The sequence below is a fragment of the Sceloporus occidentalis genome, unplaced genomic scaffold, assembly GCF_023333645.1.
Source record: "Sceloporus occidentalis isolate IW3139 unplaced genomic scaffold, rSceOcc1.0.p SCAF_1, whole genome shotgun sequence".
Classification (NCBI taxonomy): domain Eukaryota; kingdom Metazoa; phylum Chordata; class Lepidosauria; order Squamata; family Phrynosomatidae; genus Sceloporus; species Sceloporus occidentalis.
In genome coordinates this window covers 91,092,875-91,109,361 of record NW_028316981.1, presented here as the reverse complement: position 1 = coordinate 91,109,361, position 16,487 = coordinate 91,092,875, and the positions used below count along the sequence as shown (strand labels likewise).

Below are 16,487 nucleotides of genomic sequence, written 5' to 3'. Positions count from 1 at the left end.
TCTCTGTACTGCTACATCTGGAAAACATTTAGGAGCTGTATAGCATTTAGGTGTATAGGTAAAACTTTAGTCAATTATAATCCAAAAAAAGTTTTACCTCTGTTGGAGGTAGAACCCTCAAAAAGTTGTCCCAGGCCTTACTTAACCCAGAGATCATACACATGTCTTGAGGGAACTCTGTTTCATGATGGATTGTTTTAACATCAATATGTTCAAGAGGCTTAAGTAGGAAATATGTATCTGCTTGTAATAAATATGATACAAAATACTGAAGTTATCATCTAAGGCTTTATTTATATGGTTATCTCATGATAACATTTCACTGTGTACTTGATCCATGACTAAAGAAAAAAAATCAGAGAGTAAACAATGGACAAGGAAAGGTACTCCAAATAATCAAAAGTTTTTCACAGATCAATTTATATTTTGATATGTGAAAAGTCCATACTTCTATACACATTATTTCCAAAATTTAGAGCTGGGAGAGCATCTCAGTTTAAAGTTAGCAAAGCAGAATGACTAATATAACCTTAAAATGCTGTACTTTTAAAAATGAATTTACTGATTTGTGATATTTTCAGCAAGTAAGCCTCCATATTTCATGACAATTTAAATAAATATCCACTTACCACAATTCCCAGAGCCTTCAAAATGTTCAGTTTACACATAGGACAGGTGCAATGTTCACTGAGCCATGGATCTACACAGGTTTTGTGAAAAACATGCCTGAAAAAGCACAACAAAGATCACCTGTAAATTCTTAAAACTCAGAAGTACTGGGTAGGTTTTAACATTATAATTATCAATTCTAAATTCATTTAGGGAGTTCTAATAAACTGGAACTCATCCTTCAGCTGGTATCAGTGAATAACTTCACCCTTAATACTGATATTACATTTGAGTCTCCTCAAATGGATAGCACATTTCACATTTTGCTTAAAGGCAACAGATACTCTCTGATCTTAGAAGGTAAGCAAAGCCAGCCCTGGTTAGTATGTAGACTGGAGACTGTCAATTAATACCAGATGCTTTAAGCTACACATTAGTGGAAGGAACTGCCAAAACTGCCTGAGTATTCCTTCCCTAAGAAAATCCTATGAAATTCATGGGCCGCCATATGTCGACAGGTGACTTGAAGGCACATACACAAAACCACTCTAATCTTAGGAAGGAGATCATACAATTGTCCCTTGCTATCTGTGATGGAACCATTCTGCCCTCCCTCTTGTGCATATCAAAAAACACAAGCCCTTATAAGCCCTGTTTTTTTCAATGGGTGTGCAAGCATGTACACACATTGAAAAATCCCAGGGCTTGCCGTCAACGGAAGCTCAGATCTGTGGATGGCAAGTCCATGGTTGGCACGAGCATGCTGTACATCTAAAGGACCATGACTCCTATATGAGCCTTGAGATCTTTTGGAAAGCCCTACTCTCTGCCCCACCACCCTCACAGGAACAGCTGGTGAGGACATGAGAGAAACTGCTCCCAGGCTCTGGATTTCTAGGGTGGTTAGACTGGCACTGTCCTTTCATATGCAGGTGAAGACTTTTATGTTCAGCAGGGCTCTGAGTGCTGAGTGGAATGGGCCTTTCATAGGCTGTGTGATTTATATTTTCTATATTTATTTACATTTAGTCAATGAGATGCACACATATATATTATTTATATTTGTGGAGTAATTTAAGTTTCCCAAGGGTTCAGCCTTTGCTAAAGAAACAAAAATATTTAAATATCAAAAATATCAAAGCCAAGCCTGTTAGGATTTAGCTTTAAAGCAGCAGAGTATGGTTCTTGGTTTAACTATGCTCACGAGTAGTTTGACATTCAAACTATAGTTTACAAATGGCTTTAATCTAAATATACATAAAAGGCTATATCCTAATCTAGCTAGTGAATAGTTCAGGTAAAAAGAAATCTTTATCTCACCATCTTTCCAAAGGAAGCTGAGAAAGTAGGAAGATGGAAACACAACTGGGCAGCAGGAAATCTTGGAGAGAATGTCAGTCCCAAAGGGAGAGTGACCTAAGTCACATGGTTAGTTTGAATGAGGGGGAGAGAGTTTGCATGCAAGAAGTCCCTACTCATCTAAGGAGGGGGAAGGAATGCAAAAATCCTCCAACAGTATTTATATATTATAAATTTATATATTTATTTATATATTGTTCTTTTTAATGCTTATGATTTTCACTGCTTTTAATTCTGTTGACAGTTTAATTATATTTTAAACTTTTATGTACATAATTTTTGAAGCTACATCTTTTAATTTTTCCAAGCTGCCTTGAGTTCAAGACTGGGGAAAAGTGGGAAATATTTTATGCTACTAGAACTTGCTGTGTATTAAACAACTCCAAAGCCCTACATCTAGGTGTCTTGGTACTGAGTTGGGGGGAGGAGGGCAGTTACATCTACCTCATCAAATCTTTCCCTTTACTTTCAGAAAATAATATTGTGTGGTTATCTGATTCATACACACCCTCTAAAAAGTAAGGGACTGTGAAATATGAGAACTGGTTTATTGCTGAAGTCCTACTTGCTAGTTGTTTTGATGAGCATTTGATCATAAACTGTTCGCTATTCCATTAATCTTATGGTAGTATCTTAAAGGATTCTAGCATTAAAATGTAAACTCAGCATCAGGACTGCTGACTAATTTGTACCAAAAATCTCCAGAAATTAACTAGCATAAATGGAAAAGAATGTTGTCATTTTCCTGATTCAGAATGTCCCAAATTTTGAAATATATACATCAGAAATTAGAGCTTAGTCCGCTCTTCATTCTAAAGACATTTCTGCACATATTTTGGGACTCATGGCACACACAAAGATTTTTAAGTCTTATGCTAAAAGTAGGTAGCTGCAAGTTGGTAACTCTGAACTGAGCATATGATTACCAAAACATTTGAACATTAAGAGTTTAATTCAATAAGACTGTTCCTTTTAAGATAGAAGAACCTGTGACTTTCTGGATGTTAATTAACTGCTACTCATATTGTCTTTCACTACTGGCTGTGATGGTTGAGGGTGACATAAATTGTAGCCCAATGACCTGAAAAGCCCCAGGTTTTTCCAGCTTGTTTTAAAAGCAAGGCCTGAAGACGATTCAGTTCTATATGAACAGTCTAGTGCACTCTCCTTCTTGGCAGGTTTTTCAACAGAAGTAGGATGAGTATCTTTGAGTGGCAGAGGCCCTTGAGCCTCTCATGGTGAGTATAATTTGAATTCAAACTGCCCTATTTCTACTTAAAATATTATTAAACAAAAGCATGCTATAAGAACACAGCTATGTTAAAATGAAAGCAAGGCTTTGCTTACATATCAAGTAAGTAAGCAACTTGCTTTGGCCTTAATCAATAACCTTTTTCTATATAATTAGGAGCAAACAGAAACAGTACAGTTTCAGGACAGATGATAGCTTGCTAGTCAATGAGATGTACCACTAATGATCAAGACTTTAACTTGGCTAGATTAGTTGAAACCAGACAAGAGACAAGCAGACACTGGTATGAACAGAATCAAGTATCCCACCCACATCATCTGTACCAACAGCTAAAATTCATCCAACAAAATCTGCCCACATGAGCTTATTAATGAAGTATATTTGCTTCTGTTTAAATAGGTACATGAACATGAAGCATTTCAAATAGTAATTAGTTTTATGTTTAAAGTAATGTAGCTGGTTTGTAAAGTACTAATTCAGCCCAAACTGCTTATTTTTCTGTCTACTTTATTTGCTAGAAATTAAGCTCCATTGGTTGAGCAGGATAATAACTATAAAAAGAAACTGAATGAAATACCAAATTGTATTCTGAAAGATACTGCCTGTAGTATTTATTGGCTTGTGGGTTTACTGGAAGCTACCATGGGCATTTCAGAATATATATCAGAGACTTGCTTCAGGTACCTCTGCCCCAAATTTCACAATAATTGTAGCTAAAGGAAGCTTAATAAAATTCAATATAATATCACAGTACTAATAAATAGTTTTTTTAAAATGCCAGTTGTAAAATGGGTCTAAAAGAAAAAACAGTAAGGCTGTTGCTTATTGTTAGAGAAACACCCTTTATTAGTTAGTTCAGTGACTCCCAACATGGGCAATATGCCCCCAGGGGGTGGAGAAAGATCCAGGGGGTGGTGAGTGGGAAAGGGGGCAACAGGGGGTGATAGAGGGGAAAGGGGGCAACAGGACAGCCTTCAAAGCATTGGTGTGCAAGAAAGAAAAGGGGAACCATCAACCTTTATAGTAGGGATGAGTGTTGCATGAAACCTCTTTTCAGAGTCTTTAAAACCACCTCACAATCTCACTGATCGCTTTGTGTGGTGGTGTCTTCCACTCTTTACCTGCCTGTGCGAGCTCACTCCCTTAGCCACATATTTTGCTAGTCGTGATGATGGTAGTTGGGAACAAGGCACAGGTCATTGCTTTTGTAAGCCAAAGTAGTGCCATTTTGGGACAGACTGATTGATATGGAAGAAGTTAGAGAATGTGGCAGTAGGAAAGAAGTGGCAGCAAAAAGGGAGCTTTCAAATTTGCTTAAGCTTTGTAACCTTTGCCCAGGACTTCATGTTTATTTTCCAGGTTTAAACATTCTTCACAAGTTAAGAGAATTGTTGGCTTACTTGCATGGCAAAATGCGGACAACATCATTCTGCTTGTAGCTTTCAATACAAACAGCACAATGATCGAAATCAGGATCTGTTTCCTAAAATAAATGAAGTGAGAATTCAAGTTAGAACTAACAGTGAACTATTATGTACAGACAGTATAGAAATATAAGCCCAAAGTACAATAACATACTTCAAAGGTTCATGTGTCTTGTATTTTTATATATAATGATCAAAACTTTATGTCATGTCATTTAACCAGAGCTTAGAAAAAAAAAAAAAACTGGACCACATCATCAGAATCCATTAGCTAGCCTGTCCAATACCCATGCTAACTGGCATATTCTGGTAGTTATAATCCCAACCTCTTTTTCCAGAATCTGCATTTACCAACTAAATGTTTCTAAGCTCTGACACTCAGAAATTAAAGCGGAACTGAGAAGGAAAGTTAGGAACTACATCCCTGAGTATGTGGGAAGAGGGTAGAGGAAGGGGGCTTATCACATTACACAATTGTAGCACTATGATTTTACTTTATCTGCTATGACTCCATCCTGTGGCATCCTCGGATTTGTAATTTAGTGAGGAGCATTTAGAGTTCCTAGTCACAGAGCTCTAGTGCCTCACCATACTACAAATCCAGAATTCCACAGCTTGTTGACATGACAATTAAAGTAGAACATAATTGTGTAATTGTGAATCTAATGGGCCCAAGATCCCTGTAAAAGCTTTGCTCAACATTAAAACATTCCAAATGAGGGTCTGTTCAGGTATGCAACCTATATATGTGATGCCAAGGGACCCCAAAGAAAAATACAGTGCCACAAATAGCAATTTTATAGGTTTTTAGAAGCACATGGATTTTTAAAATAACTTTTTTTTTAAAAAAAAGCAGCATGTTTAGTAATAAAGCAAAACTCTTCTAGTAATAATATCTTCACAGAAGATTTTAAACATTTGTTTTAGAAACACAACTCCTGTTCCAGTCAAACATGAACAAAGCAAGAAAAATGGGATTTCACCACTCTTTGTGCCTTCAGGGCTGAACACAAGTCTAAAAAGCAACTTGGCTCTAGAAGATCCCCAATCTTTTCTCTGCAGAAATATAGAATCCATATGTTGGACTGTGCAGACCAAGAAGAACTGAAACATTTGTTTTTACTTTGGTTTGGAAAGCCCAGTGCTTGCCATACTTGATAAACTACCATTCCTAGCAGATGATAGTATCACTTTCTGAACACACTTTCAGTATTATTTACAATAGTTACAGTCCAACTACACAATAACCAGTTTCTGTATCATAGATACCATTTTATTCTTATAATTACAGTTTCTGTATTTTAGAGAAAAATACAAAGCCCATTTTTCCTCTATGGCAAACAAATCATATACATTTCTTCCAAATACATTAAGGTACAAACGACTTCAAAAAGCACTGGAAGATAAAATTAGCAACTTCACTGCTGGAAATGGACAGCCAATACTTCACACAGAGAACCCTGATGAGCAAGACCAATGAGCAGCAGTTTTACTCTCATATGCCTGTCAATTACATCTACTCTCCTGCTGCTTGAACTGCAACATCCAAATCTTTTAATTTTGCATCAGTGTCATGATCAAGGTGGCAGCTTCACTTTTAGCACTGATAATGCTCTAAATATATGTACCTAAGCATTTTTCTAATGTGAAAGAGTCTTGTAATCAAGTACAGGCATATCTCAGTAAACAAACCTCTGACAAAGAAGCACCATTTAAAAGTCTTTTTATGGAAGCCCTGCCAGTCTCTCCTTTTTCTTTAGTCTAGCTGAATTTTTTTTGTAGCATTAGCACTGGGAAGATTGTGAAGGCAATCAGTGTCGGGTTGCAACAGTACATCTGTGGTAAATAATGCAATAAAGCTTGACCTGGGAAAGAATGGGATTCTACTCTAGGTGATCCTATTGTAGCTGTGTGTGCTTACATACAACAGACAAGAAAAACAGATGCCTCCAGAATTACTTACTGAGCATGTAAGCAAAAGGAAAAGCAGATTAACTCACCCTACAAGCAAAATTCGCATGTTAAAAAAACATAGATCCATAGTTTTACCCCCAAAATGCAAATCAATTTTTTGGCTGGCATGTGTAAGAATTATCTGATCTAGTTGTTTCATTTCACGTGTGCATAATGTTAATTGTGAATCAAAAGTCTGCTGAAACATGTTGAACTGCTCGCCCTTTTTGTAGTGTAGGAACCTGTCTCTGTTCTTTCCATATTATTTCCACTTTAGGTGCCAAAGTTTCTGTTAAAGAACACACCTACTTTGTTAAATGAGTACAATTGCACCTAGAAACTAAAAAGGTTTGGGACAAACTGGGAAAGACAAATGCTTGCATACACAAACATACAGTGGTACCCCGGGATACGAATTGATCGCGTTACGAAATTTCCGGGGTACGAAAAAGTTAGATTGGAAAAAACTGTTCCGGGTTACGAAAGATTTTTCGGGTTACGAAATTCATTTCGGCACGAAATTCAAATCCGAAGCGCGGCTAGCGGCTTTCCAGCGCTAACGGAAAGCCTTTTCGGGTTGCGAAATGTATCGGGTTACGAACGGCGCCGCGGAACGAATTAATTTCGTAACCCGAGGTAGCACTGTATTTTGGTATTTTCTCTACAGAAAAATATGGCAGTGCTGCGTCATTCAAAGCCTAGACAGCATGGGACCGGAACAACAGGAAACAATTTCCTATACCATTAAAAAAAAAAAAAAAAAAAATCAAAACCAAAGTTTCTCCCAACATTGTAGCCAGACATCGGAAAAAAGAAAAACATAAACAAAAACTGGGAAAATAATGAGGCCTAGAAAGATTATGTAGAAAAGGAGCCAAAGTGGTATAATGTGGTTTCTTAAGCTTGAAGAGTTTGTGGCAGCAATGCGGAGGCAGCCAACAGCAAAGCAGGACAAACAGAAAGGTGTCTGAAATAAACCATAATTGGAAAAAGAAAAATAAGATAAGAGATTTTGAAGGAAATAAATTGGAATGAGGAATGTAATTATAAACATTATCATGAAATAACAGAAATTGTTAATATTTTGATTGTATAACTATACCTTATCACCTTTCTTTACAGTCCTTGTTGTCAGTTTACCAACGGCTTTCTTGGCAGCATCTCCAAGACGACGCTATATAAAATATACATTGAGATTAGATATTGGAGATGAACTTGTTTCTCTTAAATTTCCTTTTACAACATACTAAATGGTACATTATTTCTGCTTCTGCAGTATATTTGATAAACATTCCCTGGAAGCTATGAATAGTATGCAGGCAGCTGAACAATAAAGCTGAAGGTATTTGTGAAACTCTTTGGCAATAAACATCAAGTTCATTTTTTTATGGAATCCATTTTGGTAGTATGCAAGAATGTCTGCTTAAAGTGCCAAATCAAGTTTTATTCACATCTTTCAAGACAACTAAGAATGACCATCTGCCAGCTGGGGAGGTGTTACAAACCGCCGCTTTGCGGCGGTCTCCCGGCGCTGCTGTTTGCTCCGCAAGGGAGCCGCCGCAGCCAAACTGCGCAGCTCCCTTACGGAGCAAAAAAGAAGCTCCAAAATGGAGCTTCTTCTGGTGTTGTGCTCATGATGCCGCGAGGCACCAATGGCGCACTCGCGACGTCATTAGCGCTGCGCGACGTGCGGACGCACAGCGTCCGTTACGTCAAGATGGCGGAGGCGGCCGCCGTTTGCTACGGACAGAGTCCGTAACAGGAAGAGGGGTGTCTGGAAGAGACACCCCTTTTTTAAACTGGGACGTCCTGAGGACGTCCCAAGTGGCGGTTTGTAACCCGCCAAAGAAAACTATTTCTATGGTAAATCATTTTTACAGAGGAAGACAAAATTTCTTGCTTCAGTAACTAGAACCCCTGACAAAAGAAGGGTAATGTTTATGCAGTGGCAATGAAGCAAGGCAAGTTGAGTGCTTTTTTAAAAAGTAATCGTCACTGTAATTATGTTAACAGTTATTTTAAAGATCTGACAACAGTATTTAAGAAGAGATTTGATTTTGAGTTAATCTTTCCTTGTATAACTGTGCTTTCTGCACTGTTTTTAAAAGGGCAATTCTTCATGCAAGTTTTTCAGGGTTCAAAACAAGTAATAACCAACCTCTATGAAAAATACGAAGAAAAAAAACCAGCACAATAATAGAATCATAGACTCATAGAGTTGAAGAGACCACAAGGGCCATCCAGTCCAACCCCTGCCTTGCAGGAAATCTCAATCAAAGCATCCCCGATAGATGGCCAAATCAAGTATGAGACATTAATTTCCTTAAGAAAACATGATATACCACTGAGTTAAGGCCCCATTCTGCTACACAGATGGGTTTTGAAAAACATATTGCAGAAAATTATTTGAATGACTGCCCTGTTTTAGGATAGTTTATGTAATCTTACATAACTTAGATCATAGACAACTAACACTTTCAACAGTTCTTTAAGACTGATCTCTTTTGGTGACATGCTTATTTGAAACATTTTTGAGTTCAAAATGTGATTCACTAAGTAACACTGACAAAAATAACTTTTGTTTTAAGATTACTTTATTCCCTTTAACCATTTCTGTTAGGAAGTACAATCAAATAAAAATTAAGATGTAATTATACCATAATTGATCATAAGTTCTCTTGTGCACAGACAGTCCAAAACTTATAGTTTTTTGTGGTTTTTGAGGGCTATGTGGCCATGTTCTAGAAAAATTTATTCCTGACATTTCAACTGCACCTGTGGCTGGCATCTTCAGAGAACTTTTCTGAAGATGCCAGCCACAGATGTAGGCAAAACATCAGAAATAAATTCTTCTAGAACATGGCCACATAGCCCGAAAACCCCACAAAAACTACAGATGCCGGCCATGAAAGCCTTCGACATCACATTAGTACAAAATTTAATCCCTGGTATCTCCTGTTAAGACAATCAGCTACTAGGTGACTGGAAAGATCTCTGCCACAGATCTTAAAAGTGCAACAGCCCATCACAGAAGAAAATATAAAGCTAAATGGACAAACAGTTTGTTCTGGTGTAGACCTGCTCCTTATACAAAGCACAGAAATAAATGGGGAGAAAGCCACATTGCTCCTGTTGATCTCTTGATGGAAGTTCTAGTTTACTGAACGTTGCAATGAAATCATTAATTCTGACAACAAAAATGGTCCTAGTGTATTGTAAATAATAGATACATGTAGGTTCAGTGGTAAAGCTGAAAAAGCATGCAGTGGAGTGCTGGAGGCTGTTGTTTTTTTGGGGTTATGTTCTAAACCTCTCCTTATTGTGGTATATACCAATCTTTTCTTAAAGTTCTTCCCCTCTTCCAGTACAATCCTTTTTTTGAAATCCTTCTTACATAATTCAGTTCCTCACACCTTTTCCAATTATTTTATCTTGCTGTTTGTGATTTTGTTTTGAATTTATTAGAGAAGTCATTTCCTTTCACATACTGACCCGCTTCCCCCCCCCCCCCCCAATCTAGTGTCCAGTTGTTGTTTGCATTTGATTTTTAGTTAAGCACTACAGAAAATCTGTTTGTGAATATTATTAGACTGTGACTCTGCCTTCATTCTTTGTTGGGTGCACATACAAGTACTGTACACATGAAGACCCCCATTTTGTGTGGATTTACTGGCCTTCATCTTGTTTACCACTGCATCGAGACACTGGCCCAAACTTTGTGAAGGAATTACTATTGTTGATAGCTTCTAGATCCACTGAAAGATCCAGCAAGACCAACAAGGTGTCATTCCTCCTACATCTTTCCACTGATAATTATTTTACATCAGGCTGACTAAAGCTATTTGATTCCATAACAGCTTCTTAACATGCACATGCTCTGTGAGAGCACAGAGCTACATTGAGCCAGTGTTTTGGTAAAAAGGCAGGATATAGATAAAGTCAGTAACAACATCCAGAAATGTCTTCAGTTGTCACATCACAAGGTGGGGCTTCTTAAACTACAACAACACTACCTTCTCTTTCAAGGCAGCAACTACCAAACCTCCTACTTTCAAATTGCAATAAATGCCATCTAATTTATAAAGGAGAAAAGAGAAGTGTAGTAAAGCTTACGCCCCCCCCCCCTCCCTCAAAATCAGATTATGGGAGGAAAGGCAGAAATGTCAAAATCTGTTCTCTTGCTCTTCAAAGAACAGCCCCTCAGAAGGAGCTTTTTAAGTCTGTAAACATCAGCGAAATGCTGGGAAAAAAATGTTACAACTTGTTGAAATCCCCATTATAATCAGTGCAAATGTCGGATGCTTTGTGTGTTCCATATAAGAGGCAGAATAAGGTCAGTCAGAGATGAATCAGCCTCCTGTTCAAAAGCTATTTTATGCATATGTGATCTAGTGCTTCGTACTATTATGTTTTCTATTTGCTCTGCCACAGGACACTGATTTTCAAAGCCAGTTCTATTAACTATGGGGTGGAATAGATGGGCATGAAAGAGCAGGCCATGTCCACTCCTGCAGGAAGTAGATTAAAATCCTGTTATCTACATGGTCTGCTCCCAGGGCAGGCCGTGTATGCAGGGGCCCACCAGCACCACAAGGACTCAGACTATACTGGCTCCTTTTCCCTCCGGTCCTAAGGACTGGAACACGGCTTCCAACCGCTTTGAAGAAATATGTTGTTCAATCAGCACACCTCCAAAGTGGACAGAAGCCATTAATTTGGCCAGTCTGTTTGAGACCTGTATCTTCAGTTCAATTATGACCAACAAGTTCAATAATGCTGGTTATTCAAGGAAACAATGAAGAGGATATTTTATCCCACTACCAGCTGTGCCATCTATTCTTAAATTTCCCTCCTTTGATTTTAGAATGCATGTCACATACAAAATGTATATATGAAATGTGTTATTATACTTTTCAATTTTAAGAAGTTGTAATACCTGTAGTAGTAAACAGCTTCCAAACTGTGTAAAGTAAGCACATAGAAATAGACAGTTATCCTATCATTAACAGCTGCTACCCCCTTTATAATAGCTAGGTTTTTCAACTTGGGCTCTAGTTGTTGCTGCATCTTCATGAAACTTTAATAGGATGTGCTTTTTAAATCATATAAAAATTTTATGAGGTTTCTTCTGACCTTTGTAAAATTCTGAATATAAAAATGATTTTTATCCACAGAGCAGCTGTTCTGGCATGCAGTTTTGAAAAATGTAGAAATATGTAGGATCACAATCTGTTGGTTACTATTTATTCTTTTGAAATGTCTCAAACAAGTCATTAAAATACAAGGGCCAGTGTGATGTAATGGTTTGATCACTGGGCTAGGATACTGGAAGAGCAGGGTTCAAATCCCAACTCAGCCATGGAAACCCACGGGATGACCTTGGCAAATCACACTTTCTTGGCCTCAGAGAATGGCAATGGTAAAGCCCCTCCGAACAAACCTTGCCAAGAAAACCCTATGATAGGTTTACCTCAGGGTTGCCATAAGTCAGAAAGGCTTATATAAAGAAAAAAGTTAGAAATAAAAAAGTTACAAAGTACCATGGACACACAGGTTCACAACTTAGTAAAAAATGGCCTAATCATTGGTTCTAAGCCTAATTGGTACAGTACACAGTGCATCACTGTTATGTGCCTTCAATTCCTTCAATTAATCTGGAACTTGAGCTGTACAGGGCTTTATAAAACTAAACCAGCACTTTGATCTGTGCTAGGAAATGGACCGCTAGCCAGTGGAGTTGTTACAACAAGTGAGTTGTGTGTAGGAAGTTCTTGTTAAACCTTAGGGCAGGTATTTTTGCTTGCATGAAAAGCTTTGATGTGAACCAAAGTCCTCTTCTTCAGACATGTCACCTTCCACATGAGGAAATGATGATGGAGAGGGACAGGATGCTCTCCTGTTCTTGTTCCTTGGGAGTAAGCACTTCTATTTTCTAACACAATATTCCACAAAGAACTGGAAAATTACTACATTTGGATCAAGGTGATTCACTAGAAGGCTTTCCTTGCCTACCCACACTTCTACTTTCTGCCAGTTCCCATAGTCTTTACCACATGACAAATTTCAGAATGTATGGTTCTTGAGGCATGGACCTGGCCTTTATAAAATTCTATCCGCACCAGTGGTACTATGTTAGAAGCAGCAGTAGCAGCAGCAGTAATAATAATAATGGATGATAATAGCAATACTGGAATATATAAGCAAAATAGGAAATAATAGCATAGGATGTTTGTGTGGCCAGGTTCCAAAAGCAATTAGACTGACGGTTTATATCTTTTATAAACACTCAAGAACCAACCAGACTTCTTATAATAAGATTTCAATGTATAATATTTGTAAATGTTTTAAATGGTGAGAATTTTAATTGTGTTAGATTTACCTTATTTATTTTGTAAGTCCCTTGGGTCCCATTCCAGGAGAAAAATAGTATATAAATAAAATAAAATAATATAGTACAATAAAATAAATAAATATTTGTATGTGTCCCATGCTGTGTGTCAACTCGTGGCAGCCTTGTAAATTTCACAGAATTTTCTTTGGCAAGTAATCATCAGAGGTGGTTTTGCCAGCTCCTTCATCTGAAATATAGCCTATATGGCATTTGGTACTGTACAGCAGCTTGGATGGGAGTTGGTAGACTCCCATCTAAGTACAGTGAGTACAGTCAGCCCTTAGTACCCTCTGGGGTTTGGTTCCAGGACCTCCTAGGGATACCAAAATCCATATATAAAATAACCAAAAAGGGTATGCTTTTTGGAATTTATATTATTTTTGAATATTTTTAAGCTGTGGATGGGTTGAATCTGTGGATAAAATATGTGTGGATACAGAGGGCCGACAGTATTAAGCAAGGCCAATCCTGTGTCTTTTCCAAGGTCAGACTGGATCTGGCGCTTTTAGGGTAAAAAATTTTTTAGTTGCGTGCCTTCATGTCATTTCTGATTTATGGCAACCCTATCATGGGGTTTTCTTATTATTATTCTTTATATCCCACTTTCCCCAAAAAATTGAGGCTCAAAGGAGCTTACAATTTAAAGGAACAATCTAATTAAAAACATATAAAAGTGAGCATTAAAATAGAATTAAACTATTACAGTATCAAAACACATTTTTCCAATATTGTGCTGCCAGACTTTTAAACTTCTGAAGTGAGAATGAAATGCCGAAAAACCCTGAACAAACAAACAAACAAACCCCACTCATAGAAACTACAGATTATACAACATTACTTATATAACTCCTTTAGAGATTCTGGGAACACACATTTCAGGGGGGAAATAGCTTAATTACTACATTTAAAGATATACAATTGCCTATAGGCAGAGATAAACAATCTTCACATTTGTTTCATACAACACAGAATGCTATTAGCATTAAACTTAAGTATGAATTACTAGAGAAAGATGCAAAGAACTTCACAAACTCAGAACATTTTAAAATGAACATACATGACAATAAGCAGAGCTTGGAAAAGTTACTTTTTTGGATGTCATTTCTCAAATCTCCCATGTTGGCGAGGGGTTCTGGAAATTATAAATTTCCAGAGCCCCCTGCCAATATGGGAGTAATAAACAAGTACCCCATTGTCCTAACTTTTCCAAGCTCTAATAAGCAGCTGAAATTTTAGGAAGGATTTACTTATGGAACTTTCAGTAGTTTAGGTTTGTCTAGAGCTTTCTTCTAACTATACACTTCTCTAGCTCTTTGTTGGCATACAAGATATTTAAAATCAAAAGAAAAATAACAGCACTACTTCAAATGCCTGTAGATCACATTACAGCATAGTCACTGCATGTGTATTGTGAGAATATGAAACAGTTTTACATCAAGCTAAGCACCACCTTATTTAGCTCTGAATTTTCTATTCAGACCAAGCTGCTATCCAGGATTTCAAACAGAAGTCTTTCCCCAAGCATAATGCCCAAAATCTTTTCAATCCTGAGATCTCCAGATTAAATTTGTGACCTCATATAAATACTCCGACACTGAGCTATGGTCTTTTCCAACTTGTCTAAGAAAAAGGAGACAGTAGCACAAAAAGAAAAACAGTAGAAGAATACTCTACATTCTATTTCTCTTTTAACAGCAATATGAAGAACTACCAAAAAATACCCCATTGCCCTAATTATCTCCCTAAAAAAGTAGGTTCTTCTTTTTAAATAGGTAAGATCACTCTCGCCCAGTTGCATAAGGATGGATGTTACCAGAATCTTAAAAACCAGTTTATGATCCAAAAACATGTGACTCAGGGAAAGGAATCCAGCAATCAGTCCCTCAGCTCCAACAGGTGGGAAAAGTATATAAACCTTTCCAAATGTTAAAAAGATGTGTTGGTTGATACTGAGCTAATGAAGAAGACAGTGGAGCTTCAAAAGCTTGCAACATGTATAGTGGTCTCTTGCCTTACGTGGGGAATCCGTTCCGGACCCTGTCGCGTAAGGCAAGTTCCGCCTATGCTCGAGCCCCACTGAAAATAATGGGGTGAAAGCACCATACAGGAAATGGCACAGGGCTTTCAGAGTAAGCTGAAAGCCACGTAAAAGGCGACCGTGTATGACCCAGGTGCACTGTATATTGTACATTCTGGGTGGCCCAATAAAGGTATCATTATTTGGTGGGGTTTTTTATATTATTGGATTTGCTATAAAGCCAACACAGCTACCCCTGGATATTTTACAATAAACCGGGAGAGGGAGAGGGAGAGAGCTTACCTGGTTTCGATCACGGGCACTTGTATATCTAATCTTCTGGATGAAGTAAAATATTAGCCATGCTGAAGAAATGATCATCAAAACTATAAATGATATTGATACGAAGACAAGAGAGCTACGACTAAAGGTTTTGTTTTGATAGCGAGTTCCAACTGCTATTGCAATTAGGACAGACATATTTTTTTCTAAATAATTCAGGATCTCCTTAACCTTCAGTTCTGTGATCATGACAGTAACTATGTCTCCAGTTCCTACCAAAAGAATAAGCAGAAGAAACAATGTAGAAACATCCTTCAATTAACTGACATTCAAATCAACATGTGCATTTGTTTTTTAAAAAATCAACTCTTTTAGCTGTATATCAACAAACTGTTAAGTAACAAACGGATTGACGATTAATTATTAACTTTTTTAAAAAATGAAAATACTGTGTAATTGAAATAGATCTTGACATTTTAGGAAGTAAAAAAAGAACCAGAACATTACAATATTTTTATTACAAGATAGAAGGCAATCTTTCAAGTATGCATTCAAAGATCTTTAAGTGATATCCCATAGTACAAGAGTTCTGATTCCCAGTTGCTTAACCACAGCTATAACTCACAAATTAGGTTGCTGAAAAAAAAGCTAGAAGTTAACACTCCCCTTCCTGGCTGGGCTTACTCGTTCTCTGAAACATGTGACTTCTGTACTGCAGGGCACAGTTGGAGGTGGTGGATTTAGAGTAGGCAAACAGTGGAGGAATGAATGAATCCTCTTTCAAGTTCTTATCCAACTGAGCTGGGAGGTACAAATTTTTAAAAAAGAAACAGAAACAGCAGGTAATCCAATCACAGATCTCCTGTTCTAGGGTGCATCTACACTGTAAAAATAATGCAGTTTCACACCACTTTAACTGCCATAGCTCAATTCTACAGAATTCTGGGATTTGTAGTTTTGTGAGGCACCATCACTCTTTGGCAGAAAAAGCTAAAGACCTCATGAACCTACAAATCCCAAGATTTTGTAGGATAGAGCTACAACAATTAAAAGTGGTGTCAAACTGCATTATTCTACAGTGTAGATAAATCCTTCAATGATTCCCATAGTCTTATGAAGCTATCTGGTTCTGCATAAAACCACAAATCCACCCAGCCAGCATTGCTTATTGAATGCATGCAGGAATGTAAAGGCTGAATC

At 37.5% G+C, this 16,487-nt stretch overlaps 1 protein-coding gene across 2 annotated transcripts in view; it reads right to left on the bottom strand.

Annotated features, from left to right (window-relative positions):
- Nucleotides 1-16,487, bottom strand: part of RNF130 (ring finger protein 130) — an 80,937-nt gene that overhangs the window by 34,564 nt on the left and 29,886 nt on the right. For both annotated transcript variants that reach the window (XM_089528902.1, XM_089528892.1), the window contains exons 3-6: nt 15,309-15,559; nt 7,700-7,771; nt 4,621-4,703; nt 630-726 (exon numbers count right to left, since the gene is read on the bottom strand). In XM_089528902.1, coding sequence (XP_089385028.1) covers nt 630-726; nt 4,621-4,703; nt 7,700-7,771; nt 15,309-15,559 — 503 coding nt within the window. The remainder of the gene's footprint in view (nt 1-629; nt 727-4,620; nt 4,704-7,699; nt 7,772-15,308; nt 15,560-16,487) is intronic.